The 19,799-nt window shown below is 39.7% G+C and overlaps 1 protein-coding gene and 1 gene segment (V, D, J or C); one reads left to right on the top strand and one right to left on the bottom strand.

The window, feature by feature from the left end:
- The window catches only part of LOC106601675 (uncharacterized), a gene marked incomplete in the record, with an annotated part of 737,295 nt that overhangs the window by 557,285 nt on the left and 160,211 nt on the right, over window positions 1–19,799 (bottom strand).
- LOC123741715 (Ig mu chain C region membrane-bound form-like) lies at window positions 3,372–8,217 on the top strand. The segment is given in 7 exon segments: window positions 3,372–3,671; window positions 4,509–4,808; window positions 5,005–5,289; window positions 5,420–5,737; window positions 6,257–6,589; window positions 7,428–7,582; window positions 7,920–8,217. Coding segments are annotated over 7 exon segments (1,422 nt in total).

The raw sequence follows: 19,799 nt of genomic DNA, 5'->3' as shown, positions 1-19,799 counted from the left end.
GGCTAGAAGACCGGTGACATCGACCGCCGAACGCCGCCCGAACAAGGAGAGGAACCGACTTCGGCGGAAGTCGTGACAACTGTATATACTGTATCTTTGGTGGACACCAAAAGTTAGATTATCTCCATCTGTGCATCAATGATAATGATGAGAATAACATACTGTAAACCACGAGCAGAACAGAACCATTCATAATGCTGCACAATGCATTCCATAACAGATAACTGTATTATTACACTGTAATTACACTGTATTATTAAACTGTAATATATTCTACTCAACATGTCACCGTGGTACTAGAAATTTACTAACTGTACTTCTGCATTAATCCTAAATCTCAGACTTTGATGCAAATCAATTCCCCCCTTTGTACAGTATATATAGAAGGGTCTGTCTCTCCTTCACCTAGTTGGAGTAAATAAGTACTGTTCCCATCAGTTCAGCTTCCACATAAACCATGTTCCCTGCATCTCTGCTGCTGCTGCTGGCAGCTGCCTCCTGTTTGTTTTTTCATTAAATAGATAGTACTATAACATAATCAAGCTTTATCCATTTTTCATGTAGCTGATGTTAGACCATTTTCAAATATCTCAATCCCCCCACAGGTGAGCATGGTATTGTTGACCCAGAACTCAGTAGCCAAGCTCTATGGTTGTAAAGCCCAGAGAGTCTTGGAGCATCACCTGTAAGGTATCTGGGAATTCTATCAGTGATGATAGCTATACCACAGACTGGATTAGACATCCTGTAGATAAAGCTATGGAATGGTTCAGATGGAAACTGCAAGGATTCTTTGAAAAGCAGGTTCAGCATCTCCAAAGATGGATCCAAAAACATAGTGACTTTAGAAGGGAAGATAACTCAAACTGAAGACACAGCTGTGTATTACTGTATCAGATATAATGACACACAGTGGTGTGAAGCAAAGCATGACCTGTACAAAAACAACAAAGATGTCTGTCGCATGAAACCATCGTTCCCTAAGGATTACCCAGTTCACATTGTCACAGTCAAAATAGACACTTCCTGGGAATGAGATAAACTGTGTGAAAAGCTTTATACATAATTAGAACCATATATCTGCAATCATATTTTAACCATGAGTAACAGACATGTGCATGTAAGTACAAAATTGTTTCATGTTTATAAGCAGGTTATAAGCAGATTTTTTAATTAAGCGATACAAAGTTTTTTCTTTGTTAAATTAGTGATAAAGATTGTGAACATCCAAACCATTCACAATTAAAGGTTCAACCATTCACAATGATGCTGACTAAATAACAACTATTAAAGTTTAAACCATTCATAATGATTCTTACTAAACAAAGGCTATTTTTTTACCTTTATTTAACTAGGCAAGTCAGTTAAGAACAAATTCTTATTTTCAATGACGGCCTAGTGGGTTAACTGCCTTGTTTAAGGGTAGAACAACACATTTTTACCTTGTCAGCTCGGGGATTTGATCTTCCAACCTTTCGGTTACTAGTCCAACGCTCTAACCACTAGGCTACCTGCCAACCCATTTTAAAGGTTCAACCATGAATAATGATGCTGACTAAATAACACATATTAAAGTTTAAACCATTCATAATGATGCTGACTAAATAACAACTATTAAATGTTAAACCATTCATAATGATGCTGACTAAATAACAACTATTAAATGTTAAACCATTCATAATGACGCTGACTAAATAACAACTATTAAATGTTAAACCATTCATAATGATGGTGATTAAATAACAACTATTAAATGTTAAACCATTCATAATGATGCTGACTAAATACCAACTATTAAATGTTAAACCATTCATAATGATGCTGACTAAATAACAACTATTAAAGGTTAAACCATTCATAATGATGCTGACTAAATAACAACTATTAAAGGTTAAACCATTCATAATGATGCTGACTAAATAACAACTATTAAAGGTTAAACCATTCATAATGATGTTGACTAAATAACAACTATTAATGAAGGTTAAACCATACATACTAATGTTGACTAAATAACAATTATTTTGAGTTAAGTGAAAATTAAAACATCATTATAAGAAAGGCTTACTATAAGAAAGGTTCATACATGTTTATAGCAGTTATAAAGAATTGTACCAGCAAGATTTAGGTAAAATGTTCTAATTCGAAATAATAAATACATTTTCTATAATATATAATACATAACAGTTAACTGAAGATAAACAATATTGTAAAATATTCAAAGAAATAATAGATATGTGTATGATCACCTGTCCACAACCATCTGAATGTGTTGCCGTCCTCATAGAGCAGGTGTGTGGTACTGGTGGGAAGTTTTTGTTATGGTGTTTATCACTGTGACTATATGGGGGTCACAGTGATATTACGTCGTACAAAAACCCCTTTGCTCCTGTATGGACACATCAACACTGATCAGGTCAAATAAACACCTCCCAGGACAATGGTACCAATGTAACCCTAATGAATCCTCACCATAAACATGATTTTGGCCATAGCCATGATATTGGGTTTTATACTGCAACATAAATCCATACATTTGCAAACAACTGTTACAAACTGACAATGGATACACCTTTAGTCAGAAACAATAATACAAAACAATGAAGATTAATCCACCAACTCATAGAGAATATAATTCTATAAAAATATGTAGTTTCTTATACCTCACTGAGAGCAGTCATATGGAATCCCTATGGAGATGTGAAGGTGGTGTTTTTGTGCTGGGGTATATCACTGTGATATGGGCTGGGGGGCACAGTGAAATGAGGCTGTACAGAAACCTCAGAGACTAAACCTGCATTATATCTGCATAAGGATTGGGACAATGGGGAGAAACCATACAGTATTCTTCAAATGACAGTCTGATATTGATATAACCCCATTGTACATTATTTTACATTTTAAAAAGTATGTTTTGATGGAGTGATGTCATGACATGGACATGAGCATCAGTTTTTAAAAGGTATACAAAAGTGAAATCACAACATCTGTCCTCAATAAATCAGCTGTATGATTATATTATGATATGGCATTATATTTTCATCTGTTGGATTCAGAATCACAACTTTAAAGCTGCCTATTGAGGTGCAGGGTTTTTGTACAGGTAGTGAATGGAGACATAGCACTGTGACGCTTTTGACTACTGGGGTAAAGGGACACAAGTCACCGTCTCAACAGGTAAGCAAACTTAAATGTATTATATCCATCAAATGTTTAATTTTCCCATTCTATGTTGAGTGTAGAAAGAACATATTTTTGGCTTTTGCATTTTTCAGATGCAAAGTGTCATTGAATAGACCTGTTCATAGTCCGCCATAGAAATGGTTTACCTCAATTTGCTTATTTCCTTGAAAGTCAAATAGTTCCTCAATTTCTAGATTCTGCTGTTGTAGAATAATGCAGAAGTCTGTTTCCTAAAGTCTTATAAATAGAAAACCATTCGTTCGTTGTGGAAATACATTGTTGATCAAGTGTGACTATGTGACAATGTGGTATCTATTTAGATTTGTTTTTACAAACCAATTTACATTGAAGTTGAAGTTATCATGATTAGTTGAAACAGATTGTTGTAAAGAGGGTCGTTTTTGTATTGCTTGGCATATGCCCTTGTCACACTGTGTATGGATACTTTGACTATTGGGGGAAAGGGACAATGATCACAGTATCATCAGGTAAGCCATTGTATATATCAATTTTTTCATGCAATCAAATTGTTGTAGTTTGTAGATAAATAATTGTTTTATGGAGAAAAGTAGACATTATTACTTGGATAATGTTGTTAGTGTAGCACACCTAGGTAAGGCAGTATATCGTTTGTTCATCTGTCCACATAAGTCTTTCACTTTTTGTGATTGATGTTTAATTAGTTGATTATGTAGGCTTTGTTTTAGGTCTAAAATGACCATGTAAAAACAAAAATGTAGGCTATTCATATGGGAGTCAAACACATAAACCGATTATAGGGTATAATTATAAGAGTTAATCTTAGCCTGTATTGAATTGAGTATTAATTGGCATCACCTTAATCCATAAAAATAATTACATTCAAATGTTTTATTAGTGGAACAGTATGTTTTATTTTACAGTTCTGTTTTCACTGGTAAATGTGTCTACAATTGAATGTGTTCATGTGTATTTAATTGTGCCGTCATGTATTATACCTTTTCTAAAATGTTTATTGTATTCTACTGAGCCAGTTACTTTATGTTCATATTCGTATATTTTATTATTTCTTATTGTTGTTGCATTGTTGAGAAGGAACCTGAAAGTAACTATTTGTATCCTGTACATACAACTAATAAAACTAGAAACGTAGTGGTAATTATAACCAACTACATGGAATTAAATGGTGCCTTATAGTGCCAGATTAAATTAAAAAGTAGTTATTAGGTTATAACTGTGTAATGACCATTTTTACCATGGTAATTCCAAGTAGATACCTGGTCATTTCTGTACATTCAAATAAAGTGTTACCTTTCTTTCTTTCTTTATTTATTTCCTTCTTGCAGCAACCACAGCCCCCCCTACTCTACTCACTCTTATGAACTGTGGAACCCCTTCTAACAATGTCTACAGCATCGGTTGTCTCGCTACCGGCTTTTCACCTTCCTCACTCACCTTCAAATGGACAGACGCCAGCAGGAGTACGCTGACGGACTTCGTCCAATACCCGGCAGTCCAGAGCGGGGGAACCTACACAGGAGTCAGTCAGCTCCGTGTGGCTAAGGATGTCTGGGATACTGCAACGTCTTTCCATTGTTCTGTGGAACATCCTGGAGGTGGAAAGACAGCAGTCATCAATAAACCAGGTATGATGTGGTCATTATATTGTATTTTTCTATGAAGTTGGTTCTATTTTTCTAAAGACTGCATTTTAATGTTTGTGATGTAAACTATTTCTGTTTAGAAAACCTGACTATAAAATTATGCTTGGTGTTTACCCTGGATGTCTTATTTCAATAAGCGATTAAACTAACATGCAGACATTTTCCTCCCCCTACTCAGTCTCAAAGCCTCCAACAGTGTCTTTGCTGTCGGGGCCTATTGGCACAACCCAGTACCTGATGTGTATGATTGAAGATTTCGCCCCCAACAAAGTCACTGTCATCTGGAAGAAGAATGAAACGGAGGTGGAGGGCCCGACCCCTACTGTAGGCCAACAGCCGTCAGGCCTCTTCTCAGCCAGCAGTCTGCTGAAGGTCATCAACACTGACTGGAACAACAAGGTCAAGTACAGCTGTGTGGTGCAGCACCAGGGACAAACCACCATCAAGACGATCTCCAAAACAGGTCTGTACATAGGAGAAGACTGTACTACAATTGATGTCATGCTCACATACAGGATCTCTATTATTTAGTGTAGTTCCTCATCAGTAACATTAACATGTCCTGCTTTCACACGGCTTCTTTCCCCTTTCAGAACCGCTGACGGTGACTCTGAACCCACCGAGTGTGAAAAAGGTGTTCATGGACAACCAAGCAGTACTGGACTGTGTCATCACTGCTACAGACCAAGACACAGTGTCTGGTACCAATATCACCTGGCAGGTCAACGAACAGGCCAAGACTGATGACGTCGACCTGAAACCTATTGAATCAAAGGGCAACCTGAACAGCAGGGTCAGCACTCTGACCATAAACCAGATGGAGTGGACCAATGTGAACAAAGTCCAGTGTTCTGCCATGAAGAGTGGTGAAGACACACCGGTCGTTCAGGAACTCAGCTTCACCAAAGGAAGTAGGTCATTGAGACATCTCAATGTGGTTGTGATAAGTGGTCACGTACTCCAGGTTCTGGAGAGGGAGGCACAGAATGTGCAGACTTTTGCTCCAGCCCAGCGCTTACACACCTGAGTCATCAAATCAACTAATCATTAACTTATCATCACCTTTGCTTAGTTGAATCAGGTGTGTTAGTGCTGGACTAGAACAGAAACCAGCACACCCCTGTGTTGCTCCAGATCCAGGGATAAGGACCACTTGGTTGGATTTTAAACTGATATTCACATACTGGTTTTCATATGTGCCTAAACCACAGGAGGTTGCTTGTGGGAGGACGGCTCATAATAATGGCTGGAACGTAGTAAATGGAATGGCATCAAACACATGGAAACCATGTTTAATGTATTTGTCACCGTTCCACTTATTCATCTCCAGCCATTACCACGAGCCCATCCTCCCCAATTAACGCGCGACCAACCTCCTGGGGTTACACGAACAAGAGTAATGTTTCTCCTTAAAATCAATCCTCTTTCAGGTCAAGCCCCTTCAGTGTCCGTTCACCTTGTCCCAAAGGAAGACCCCCTGGAGGGGGAAGTGACTCTGTTGTGCCTGGTGCTCAGTCCGTCTCTCTGTGACGTCTACATCATGTGGAAGGTGGGGAAGGTGGGGAAGGTGGGCGAAGACAATTATCAGGAGGGGGTCACCAGCCCTCCTCAGAAAACCCAGAAAGGCAGCTACCTTGTCACCAGCGTCTTCACCACCACCAAGAATGTTTGGGACACGGAAGTGCTTTTCACATGCGCCGTCAGGCACGACAGCTTGGACAACAACACCGCATCTAAGGAGGACAGTGTGTCGAAGTCCAAGGGTAACTCATGTCAAGATATGTGATTTTAATCTGTGTGCGTTGTGTTGTTCTTTCTCCTTATTAACTCCTCTGTGGGTCAGAATAGCCAATGGCTAGGACTGTCCCCTGTTGTCCTCTTTGATGTCATTCATTGTTGTCCTTGTTGAGTTAAAGTTAACATGTTAGTGTTGTCATTGTTTTGTTGACTGTAACATATTGTCTAATGTGATATTGTCCAGTCTACTGTTTTGTAAGTTGTCAGTCCTACTGCACAGCCTTGTGTTGCCATTGTTGTACTTTGTCATTATTCAATGTGTCTTCCTAATGTGGAGGCTGGCTAATAAACAATACTGCATTTAACATCACATCGTTTCGAGTTCGTATATCAATTACTTCAAGTCTTAGAAAATATACTGGTCTACTGTACATATAAAAACAGAATGAAGACAATTGTTTGGCATGAAAAGACACAACAGTACTGAATAGCCTACATAGTAGTACTATGCTTCCAATCAGGTGGTCATGGACGTACTATTTAGTGTATAAGTGTAGTTTGACATAATGTGAGTGGGTGTGCATGTTAATATTAGGACAAGATATGAGTCTGCACAGGTCAGTTTCATGTGTTCTTTGTGTGTTGATGTGTGTGTCTGTGTGTGTCTGTCTGTGTGTGTCCATATCATTTGAACTCATGTAGCTGTATTTGTTAGAAAATGATAAAGAATAATACAGGTGTAGAATACAAAGACACACATGAACACATACACACGTAAACACGCAGACACACATGAACACGCACACACACACAGACACAAGTATATGTCCATTCCTCACCACCTGTCTCTCTCCCTGTTCTCAGAGAACATCCCACTGACTGAGCCTGAGGCGAGCTTCGCTCTGAGCTGCACGGACAACGATGAGGATGAGTTCAGCAGCCTGTGGTCCACCACCTCCTCCTTCATCATCCTCTTTCTTCTCTCTCTCACCTACAGCACAGTGCTCAGCCTGGTCAAGGTACTGACACCACTTATTTCATGTGATTGTAGACTTCTGATGAAGGCCATTGGCAGCTGAAACGTCACGATTTCAAATAAAAATATAAGGTATCAAGTGTTTAATTGAACACGAACATTTCGCTACACCCGCAATAGCATCTGCTAAATATGTGTATGTGACCAATAACATTTGATTTGATTTGATTGTGAGTGAGAGTTGCTCCTTTACCTTCCAAATATGATTATATACACGGAGGAGAGATGAGAAACTCTTTGTGGGCCAAAGGTAACCTACATTGCTCTACTTTGCTGTCTGCTTATTGTATTAACCTGTATCTGTCTCTGCCTCTTTTCAGATGAAGCAGTGAAGAACACATGATGGACTGCAGAGATAGATGAGTCTAGACTAGAAAGATAATGGTCTGGGATGATTATGGTGTTCAGTAGTGTTCTTTAGTAATAATGGTATGGATATATCCAAAATATTATTGATTATGATTGATTAGTATTGTTGTTGTCAATATTATACAAGCATTGTGGTGATGTTATTTTTAATTCATTCATTTCTATTGTACAGTATCTTTAAATATAAGTGTATCCTGTAATGTCTGTGTCCTTTTTCACTTTAATAAAGTAATTTTGTTTTTACTGAGACATCCACTGGATGCTAATGCTGGGAGAAGGACACATCCTTTGTCCAAAAACATTACTGATTGGAGTGTTTCTGCTTGGCAGAGTTATCTATGGAGCCAATTTACAGCTGTACTTCCTCCCAGGACAGATTAAAACAACGTTAGGCTATATCTGTAATACTCAACTAAGACTTCAACATTCTGTTATCAGTTGATCTGAGGTGGTTTCTTGGTTCTCTAACTTGTCTAATAATAGTGTCATGCAAAAGCAGCTTCCTCTCTCTCTATCCCCTTGATACCACACCTGTGGCACTGAAACTGTCCAGCAACTGCCAGGAACACAAATACACTTCCTTGAAAGAAGAGAAAGACTGCATGTATGAAAGCAACGCACACACGCACGCATGCACACATATACAGTATATAAATACATATGAACAAAAGTATTTTAGTTATTTGATTTTCCTATGTACGTCATATGGTTGTGTAAAGTCGGGCGTGCCACTTTGTATTTCTTTAATGGAGTACTACACACACGCAATATATTTTTCCACTATTTCCAATAGATTGGAATTATCTCCTGTGATAAAAGTCATACATTTGTAACGCCCTGGCCATAGAGAGGGGTTTTTGGTTCTCTATTTTGGTTAGGCCAGGGTGTTACATGGGTGGGCGTTCTATGTTTATTTTTCTATGTTGGTTTGTTTCTTTGGTTTGGCCATGTGTGGCTCTCAATCAGGAACAGCTGTAGATCGTTGTTGCTGATTGGGAGTCATACATAGGCAGCCTGTTTTTCCTTTGGGGTTTGTGGGTAGATATTTTCTGTTTAGTGTTTTGCACCTGACAGAACTGTTTGGCTGTCGGTTTCTTGTTTTTTGTGTTTATAGTGTTCTATCTTCAATAAATTCATGATGAGCACTAACCACGCTGCACCTTGGTTCACTCTCTCCAAAGACAGCCGTCACAACATTTTCGTTCAAACGTAGGTTTCTTATCTAAGATGTTGATTATTTGGTAACTTAGATCAGTGGTTCCCTATCGATGTGCCGCCGCACACTGGTGTGAGTTGAGGACCTCTCAGGTATACTTCGAAACTTTTCCTGATCTTGATTTTAAAAATAATTATGTAACACAAAAATGAATGCACATGTAATTTAGACTTGGCAGCACTAGTGGCTGTCAGATGATACATTAAATGGCACATGGTTACCTCTGTATTGTTGTTGCAAGTCCAGTGCCCTCAGGCTGTTAAATTTGTATCATCATTTTACTTTATCTGTGAAAACCATTTAAACTCAGGAAAGTATGATTAGATTTAGCCAGAGTCAATTATTTCTATATGGCTCTGGGCTTAGCTATACCACAGCCTCTCCCATAGAAACAAATGGAGCATGGCTTTGTGTCTGTGGTTGCGCCTTTACATTGCAGAAAACCGCTTGTCTCTTTTTACAGTAGCTAAAAATGTTTATTTCTGGAGCAGATTTGTGGGACCTTTTTCACCCTAAAATCCTCAGCCTTTTAGGGTGACACGATTTGTCATGCCAAATAGGGAGTACAGGAGGGGACTGATCACACACCCCTGAGGGGCCCACATGTTGAGGATCAGCATGGCGGATGTGTTGTTACCTACACTTACCACCTGGGGGCAGCCCTTCAGGAAGTGTAGGATCCAGTTGCAGAGGGAGGTGTTTAGTCCCAGGGTCCTTAGCTTAGTGATGAGCTTTGAGGGCACTATGGTATTCAACGCTGAGCTGTAGTCAATGAATATCATTCTCACATACCGGACCTCTGGCAGTCTCTATGGGGGTACCACAGGGTTCAATTCTTGGGCCAAGTCTTTTCTCTGTATACATCAATGATGTCGCTCTTGCTGCTGGTGAGTCTCTAATCCACCTCTATGCAGACGACACCATTCTGTATACTTCTGGCCCTTCTTTGGACACTGTGTTAACTTAATAGGGCTAGGGGGCAGTATTTGCATGGCTGGATAAAAAAATGTACCCGATTTAATCTGGTTACTAATCCTACCCAGTAACTAGAATATGCATATACTTATTATATATGGATAGAAAACACTAAAGTTTCTAAAACTGTTTGAATGGTGTCTGTGAGTATAACAGAACTCATTTGGCAGGCAAAACCCTGAGACATTTTCTGACAGGAAGTGGATACCTGATGTGTTGTATTACCTTTAAACCTATGCCATTGAAAAACACAGGGGCTGAGGAATATTTTGGCACTTCCTATTGCTTCCACTAGATGTCACCAGCCTTTACAAAGTGTTTTGAGTCTTCTGGAGGGAGATCTGACCGAACAAGAGCCATGGAACGATGATGGCCCATTAGACACCTGGCGCGCGAGTTCATGTTGGGTACCCTCGTTCCAATACGTTATAAAAGAGAATGCATTCGTCCACCTTGAATATTATTCATGTTCTGGTTAAAAAAGGCCCTAATGATTTATGCTATACAACGTTTGACATGTTTGAACGAACGGAAATATATTTTTTCCCCTCGTTCATGAAGTGAAGTCCGGCGGGCTTAGATCATGTGCTAACAAGACAGAGATTTTTGGACATAAATGATGAGCTTTTTTGAACAAAACTACATTCGTTATGGACCTGTGATACCTGGAAGTGACATCTGATGAAGAGAATAAAGGTAATGGATTATTTACATAGTATTTTCGATTTTAGATCTCCCCAACATGACGGCTTGTCTGTATCGCAACGCGTATTTTTCTGGGCGCAGTGCTCAGATTATTGCAAAGTGTGATTTCCCAGTAAGGTTATTTTTAAATCTGGCAAGTTGATTGCGTTCAAGAGATGTAAATCTATAATTCTTTAAATGACAATATAATATTTTACCAATGTTTTCTAATTTTAATTATTTAATTTGTGTTGCTGACTTGACTGCCGGTTATTGGAGGAAACGATTTCCTCAACATCAATGCCATAGTAAAACGCTGTTTTTGGATATAAATATGAACTTGATAGAACTAAAAATGCATGCATTGTCTAACATAATGTCCTAGGAGTGTCATCTGATGGAGATTGTAAAAGGTTAGTGCATCATTTTAGCTGGTTTTATGGTTTTGGTGACCCTGTCTTTGAATTGACAAAACATTACACACAACTCTTGTAAATGTACTGTCCTAACATACTCTAAATGTATGCTTTCGCCGTAAAACCTTTTTGAAATCGTAAAACGTGGTTAGATTAAAGAGATGTTTATCTTTCAAAGGGTGTAAAATAGTTGTATGTTTGAAAAATTTGAATTTTGACATTTATTTGGATTCAAATTTGCCGCTCTTGAAATGCACTTGCTGTTGATGGAGTGCACCACGGGTGGGACGCTTGCGTCCCACCTAGCCCATAGAGGTTAACAACCCTCCAGACGAGCTTCAATGCCATACAACTCTCCTTCCGTGGCCTCCAACTGCTCCTAAATACAAGTAAAACTAAATGCATGCTCTTCAACCGACATCACCTGCACCTGCCCGCGTGTCCAGCATCACTACTCTGGACGGTTCTGACTTAGAATATGTGGACAACTACACATACCTAGGTGTCTTGTTAGACTGTAAACTCTCTTTCCAGACTCACATCAAACATCTCCAATCCAAAGTTAAATCTAGAATTGGCTTCCTATTTCGCAACAAAGCATCCTTCACTCATACTGCCAAAAATACCCTCGTAAAACTGACCATCCTCCACTTCGGCGATGTCATTTACAAAATAGCCTCCAATACCCTACTCAACAAGCTGGATGCAGTCTATCACAGTGCCATCCGTTTTGTCACCAAAGCCCCATATACTACCCACCACTGCGACCTGTACGCTCTCGTTGGCTGGCCTTCGCTTCATAATCGTCGCCAAACACACTGGCTCCAGGTCATCTACAAGACCCTGCTAGGTAAAGTCCCCCTTTATCTCTGCTCACTGGTCACCATAGCAGCACCCACCTGTAGCATGTGATCCAGCAGATATATCTCTCTGGTCACCCCCAAAGCCAATTCCTCCTTTGGCCGTCTCTCCTTCCAGTTCTCTGCTGCCAATGACTGGAATGAACTAAAAAATCTCTGAAACTGGAAACACTTATCTCCCTCACTAGCTTTAAGCACCAGCTGTCAGAGCAGCTCACAGATCACTGCACCTGTACATAGCCCATCTATAATTTAGCCCAAACAACTACCTCTTCCCCTACTGTATTTATCTATTTTATTTGTTTTGCTCCTTTGCACCCCATTATTTATATTTCTACTTTGCACTTTCTTCTACTACAAATCTAGCATTCCAGTGTTTTACTTGCTGTATTGTATTTACTCTGCCACCATGGCCTTTTTTTGCCTTTACCTCCCTATTCTCACCTCATTTGCTCACATTGTATATAGTCTTATTTTTCTACTGTATTATTGATTGTATGTTGTTTTACTCCATGTGTAACTCTGTGTTGTTGTATGTTGTCGAACTGCTTTGCTTTATCTTGGCCAGGTCGCAATTGTAAATGAGAACTTGTTCTCAACTTGCCTACCTGGTTAAATAAAGGTGAAATAAATAAAACATCCAGTGCCTTGCAGAAGTGTTCATCCCCATTGGTGTTTTTCATTTTTTGTTGCATTTCAACCTGTCATTTAAATAGATTTTTATTTGGATTTCATGTAATGGACATACAGAAAATAGTCAAAATTGGTGAAGTGAAATTATTATTAAAAGGTATTTTGTGGTGCTTGCATATGTATTCGCCCTCTTTGCTTTGAAGCCCCTAAATAAGGTCTGGTGCAACCAGTTACCTTCAGATGTCACATAATTAGTTAAATAAAGTCCACATGTGTGCAGTCTAAGTGTCACATGATCTGTCACATGACCTCAGTAAATATACACCTGTTCTGAAAATTCCCAGAGTCTGCAACACCACTAAGCAAGGAGCACCACCAAGCAAGCGGCACCATGAAGACCAAGGAGCTCTCCAAACAGGTCAGGGACAAAGTTGTGGAGAAGTACAGATCAGGATTGGGTTATGAAAACATATCCGAAACTTTGCACAGAGCACCATTAAAGCCATCATAAAGAATATGGCACCACAACTAATCTGCCAAGAGAGGGCCGTCCACCAAAACTCATGGACCAGGCAGGGAGGGCATTAATCGGAGAGGCAACAAAGAGACCAAAGATAACCCTGAAGGAGCTGCAAAGCTCCACAGCGGAGATTGGAGTATCTGTCCATAGGACCACTTTAAGCCGTACACTTGGTGTTCGCCAAAAGGCATGTGGGAGACTCTCCAAACATATGGAAGAAGGTACTCTTGTCACGTCCTGACCAGTAAAGGGGTCTTTTGTCATTGTAGTATGGTCAGGGCGTGGCATGGGGTGTTTGTTTTGTGTGTTTTGGGTTTTTTTGTTCTAGGGGATTTTGGTTCTAGTTTTCTATTTCTATGTTTCATTTTTCCATGTTTGGCTGAGTATGGTTTCCAATCAGAGGCAGGGGTTTTTCGTTGTCTCTGATTGGAAGCCATACTTAGGCAGCCTGTTTTCCTTTGGGTTTTGTGGTTGGTGGTTTTCCGTTTTGTCTACGTACCTGACGGAACTGTTGGTTGTCGTTTTTGTTATTTTGTTAAAAGTGTTCTCATTAAAATAAAGAAGATGAGCACTATACCCGCTGCGCCTTGGTCTGTCCTTTACGACGCTTTTGACAACTCTGGTCAGATGAGACTAAAATGTAGCTTTTTGGCCATCAAGGAAAACGCTATTTTGCAGCATCATGCTGTGGGGATGTTCTTTATCGGCAGGGACTGGGAAACTAGTCAGAATTGAAGGAATGATGGATGGCGCTAAATACAAGAATATTCTTGAGGGAAACCTGTTTCAGTTTTCCAGAGATTTGAGACTGGGACGGAGATTCACCTTCCAACAGGACAATGACCCTAAGCATACTGCTAAAGCAACACTCGAGTGGTTTAACGGGAAACATTTAAATGTCTTGGAATGACCTAGACAAAGCCCAGACCTCAATCCAATGGAGAATCTGTGGTGTTACTTAAAGATTGCTGTACACCAGCGGAACCCATCGAACTTGAATGAGCTGGAGCAGTTTTGCCTTGTAGAATGGCCAAAAATCCCAGTGGCTAGATGTGCCAAGCTTATAGAGACATACCCAAGAGACTTGCAGCTGTAACTGCTGCAAAAGGTGGCTCTACAAAGTATTGACTTAGGGGGAGGGTGAATAGTTATGCAAGCTCAAATTTTTATTATTATTTCTTGTTTGTTTCACAATAAAATATATTTTGCATCTTCAAAGTGGTAGGCATGTTGTGTAAATCAAATGATACAAACCCCCCAAAAGGCAACAAAATAGGAAAAATGGCAAGGGGAGTGAATACTTTCGCAAGCCACTGTCGGTATTCCTTTTGTCCAGGTTGGAAAGGGCAGTGTGGAGTGCAATAGAGATTGCATCATCTGTGGATCTGATGGTGCGATATGCAAATGGAGTGGGTCTAGGGTTTCAGGGATAATGGTGTTGAAGTGGTCCAGGACCAACCTTTCAAAATATTTCATGGGTCGGTAGTTATTTATGCAGGTTACCTTAGTCCCTGTGCCCATGAACACTATGGTGGTCTGCTTGAAACATGTTGGTATTACAGACTCAGACAGGGAGAGAGACACTTGCCAGTTGGTCAGCGCATTCTCGGAGTACACGTCCTGGTATTCCATCTGATGCTCTCATGATATTTTCAATGTTACTTGCCTCGAAGCAAGCATAGAAGTTATTTAGCTCGTCTAGTGGGCTCGTGAAACTGTTCAGCTCTCGGTTGTGCTTCCTTTTGCAGTCTGTAATAGTTTGCAAGCCCTGCCACATCCGACGAGCGTCGGAGTTGGTGTAGTACGACTCGACCTTAGTCCTGTATTGGCGCTTTGCCTGTTTGATGGTTCGTCGGAGGGCATAGCAGGATTTCTTAAAAGCTTCTGGGTTAGAGTCCCGCTCCTTGAAAGCGGCAGCTCTGCCCTTTAGCTCGGTGCGAATGTTGTCTGTAATCCATGAGTTCTGGTTGGGGTATGTATCTACATTCACTGTGGGGACAATGTCCTCGATGCACTTATTGATAAAGCCAGTGACTGATGTGGTGTACTCCTCAATGCCATCGGAAGAATCTGCTTCATCTGACTACTTTTTTATAGACCGAGTTACTGGTGCTTCCTGCTTTAATTTTTGCTTGTAAGCAGGAATTATGAGGATAGAGTTATGGTCAGATTTGCCAAATGGAAGGCAAGGGAGAGCTTTGTACGCGTCTCTGTGTGTGGAGTAAAGGTGGTCTAGAATTTTTTCCCTCTGGTTTCACATTTAACATGCTGATAGAAATTTGGTAAAACTGATTTAAGTTTCCTTGCATTAACATCACCGGCCACGAGGAACACCACCTCTGGGTGAGCGTTTTCCTGTTTGCTTTTGGCGAAATACAGCTCATTGAGTGCGGTTTAAGTGCCAACTTTGCTCTGTGGTGCTATGTAGACAGCTACGAAAAATACAAATGAAAACTCTCTAGGTAGATTGTGTAGTCTACAGCTTTTCATAAGATACTCTACCTCAGGTGAGCAAAACTTTGAGACTTCCTTAGATATCGTGCACCAGCATTGTTCACATAAATGCATAGCCCCCCGCCCCGTGTCTTACCAGAGGCTGCTCCTCTGTCTTGCCGATAGAGTGTATAACCCGCCAGCTGTATGTTCTTAATGTCGCCGTTCAGTCACAACTCGGTGAAACATAAGATATTACAGTTTTTAATGTCCCGTTGGTAGGATATACTTGCTTTCAGTTCATCCCATTTATTTTCCAGCGATTGAACGTCAGCTAGCAGAATGGAAGCCAAGGGCAGATTAGCCACTCGCCGCCTGATCTCTCAAGGCACCAGGATCTTTTGCCTCGAAACCTCAGTTTCCTTCTCCAGCGAATCACGGGATCGGTGCCTGGTCGGGTGTCTGCAGTATATCCCTCGTGGCCGACTCATTGAAGAACTCCTCGTTCAATTTGAGGTGAGTAATCCCAGTTCTGATGTCCAGAAGCTCTTTTCGGTCATGAGACAGTAGCAGCAACATTATGTACAAAAAAGTTATGAACAACGTAATAAATAAATAGAAAATAGCATGATTGGTTGAGAGCCAATAAGGCAGCAGCCCTACCTTCCGGCGCCATCACTATCATACAATGGGATTCAATGCGTTCTAGCGTCTGTTGCTAGGGCTGTTGCTAGAACTTGCAAAATTCTGACCGGATTACATAATGAATGAAAGCGTCTGTTGCTATGCTGGTTGCTTGGCTCTATTTGATCTTGTAGCAGTCGCGAAGGAAGGAGGATGCGGGCAGTTCTAGTTCACCACATAAATGTTTGCTCAGTTCGAACAAAATTATTACATCAGAATTGCTCTCCAAGGATGGTGTTTTTGACGGTGACAACCTGATGACTACCAACTGCTTCAGAGGACCGAAAAGACTGGAAAGCGAACACTCTTTCTTTACCATATATTTGTCTTGATATAAGCCAATATTGTTAACAGAAATGCAATGGTTCATTGAATCAGTCTAAAACTTTGCACATACACTGCTGCCATCTAGTGGACAAAATCTAAATTGCACATGGTCTGGAATAATACATTATGGCCTTTCTCTTGCATTTCAAAGATGATGGTGCAAAAAAAACATGAGAACAGTTGTTTTTTTCTTTGTATTATCTTTTACCAGATCTATTCTGTTATATTCTCCTACATTCCTTTCACATTTCCACAAAGTTCAAAGTGTTTCCTTTCAAATGGTACCAAGAATATGCATATCCTTGCTTCAGGCCCTGAGCTACAGGCAGTTAGATTTAGACGAAAATTGAAAGAAAGTGGCGTGTCCTCAGATAATCGCATAGTGTGCTTTCACCGTAAATCTTTTTGAAATCTGACACAGCGGCTGGATTAACTTCTATGTCATAATTCAAATTTCTCAAACATACAACTATTTTACACCCTTTGAAAGATAAACATCTCCTTAATCGAACTACGTTGTCCGATTTCAAAAAGGCTTTACGGCGAAAGCATAAAGTTAGATTATGTTAGGACAGTACATTGACAAAACATTACATACAGCCATTTTCAATGCAAAGACAGGCGTCACCAAAAGCAGAAAACCAGCTAAAATTATGCACTAACCTTTGACAATCTTCATCAGATGACACTCCTAGGACGTTATGTTAGACAATACATGCATGTTTTGTTCTATCAAGTTCATATTTATATCCAAAAACAGCATTTTACAATGGCGGTGATGTTCAGAAAATATTTTCCCTCCAATACCGCCAGTGAATCAGCGCTACAATTTACAAAATTACTATTCGAAAACATTGGTAAAATATAATATTGTCATTCAAAGAATTATAGATTAACATCTCATCAATGCAACCGCATTGCCAGATTTCAAAATAACTTTACTGGGAAATCACACTTTGCAATAAACGAGGTACTATCCTCAGAAAAATAAGCTAGGCGATAGATACCAGCGCCATCTTGGAACCATCTACAATCATAAATTGTATTAGAAATATTCACCTACCTTTGATAAACTTCATCAGAAGGCACTTACAGGAATCCCTGATCCACAACAAATCTGGTTTTGCTCGATATTAGCTCCTTGTCGTTTCCACGTTCTGTAGGCTACTCCAAATGTTTAAATATGATATTTTTTTTTTTTTTTTAATTTTTTTTTCCTTTTTTTTTTTAATTTCTTCTTTACCTTTTTAGCACTTGGAACATGTCGCCATGAAAAGTACAAAAAATATATATTTATGTTCATTCAAACATGTCAAAAGTTGTATAGCATAAATCTTTAGAGCACTTTTCAATCAGAACTTCAATAATATTCAAGGCAGACGATTGCATTGTCTTATAAAACGTTTCAGAACGAAAGAGTCCCCCACATGCATGCGTGTCATAGTAGTAATGTCCTTCCCCTTATGACAAACTTTCCAGGCTTCTCGTTCGGTCAGTTTTTACCGGAGAAGACTCAAACCACTTTGTAAAGACTGGTGACATCTAGTGGAAGCCTTAGGAAGTGCTAAATGAATCCTAACTCACTGTGTGTTTCATAGGCAAAGGCTTGAAAGTGATTCCACAGATCAGATTTCCACTTCCTGTTAGGATTTGTCTCAGGGTTTTGATTGCCATATGAATTCTGTTATACTTACAGACACCATTCAAACAGTTTTAGAAACTTCAGAGTGTTTTCTATCCAAAAAGAATAATAATATGCATATCCTAGCTTCTGAGTTTGTGTAGGAGGCAGTTTAATATGGGCACATATTTTTTCAAGATTCTCAATACTGCCCCCTAGCCCCAACAGGTTTTAACAAGAAATCAAGCTTTAACCTCTCTAGGGTCGGCGGGACGAAATCGTCCCACCTACTAAACAGCCAGTTGAATCCCGTGGCGCGTTATTCAAATACCTTAGAAATGCTATTACTTCAATTTCTCAAACATATGACTATTTTACACCATTTTAAAGACAAGACTCTCGTTAATCTAACCACACTGTCCGATTTCAAAAAGGCTTTACAACGAAAGCAAAACATTCGATTATGTCAGCAGAGTACCCAGCCAGAAATAATCAGACACCCATTTTTCAAGCTAGCATATAATGTCACATAAACCCAAACCACAGCTAAATGCAGCACTAACCTTTGATGATCTTCATCAGATGACAACCCTAGGACATTATGTTATACAATACATGGATGTTTTGTTCAATCAAGTTCATATTTATATCAAAAACCAGCTTTTTACATTAGCATGTGACGTTCAGAACTAGCATACACCCCGCAAACTTCCGGTGAATTTACTAAATTACTCACGATAAACGTTCACAAAAAACATAACAATTATTTTAAGAATTATAGATAGAGAACTCCTCTATGCACTCGCTATTTTCGGTGAAAGCACATTTTGCAATATTCTCAGTAGATAGCCCGGCATCACAGGGCTAGCTATTTAGACACCCACCAAGTTTAGCACTCACCAAAATCAGATTTACTATAAGAAAAATGTTATTACCTTTGCTGTCTTCGTCAGAATGCACTCCCAGGACTTCTACTTCAATAACAAATGTTGGTTTGGTTCAAAATAATCCATAGTTATGTTCAAATATCCTCTGTTTTGTTCATGCGTTCAAGACACTATCCGAATGGTAAAGAAGGGTGACGCGCACGAGGCATTTCGTGACAAAACATTTCTAAATATTCCATTACCGTACTTCGAAGCATGTCAACCGCTGTTTAAAATCAATTTTTATGCCATTTTTCTCGTAAAAAAGCGATAATATTCCGACCGGGAATCTGTGTTTAGGTTCAAAGACGATAGAAAATAAAAACATCGACTCGTGCACGCGCCTCAGCCCATTGTCCTCTGATAGAGCACTTGCCAAAAGCGCTAATGTGTTTCAGCCTGGGGCTGGAATTACATCATTCAGCTTTTTCCCGCCTTCTGAGAGCCTATGGGAGCCGTAGAAAGTGTCACGTTACAGCAAAGATCCCCAGTCTTCAATAAACAGAGTCAAGAAGCTCAAGGAATGGTCAGACAGG

Source organism: Salmo salar, chromosome ssa03 (genome assembly GCF_905237065.1).
Source record: "Salmo salar chromosome ssa03, Ssal_v3.1, whole genome shotgun sequence".
Lineage (NCBI taxonomy): Eukaryota > Metazoa > Chordata > Actinopteri > Salmoniformes > Salmonidae > Salmo > Salmo salar.
Note: the sequence above shows the minus strand (reverse complement) of the source record. Positions and strands in the feature narration are given on the sequence as shown.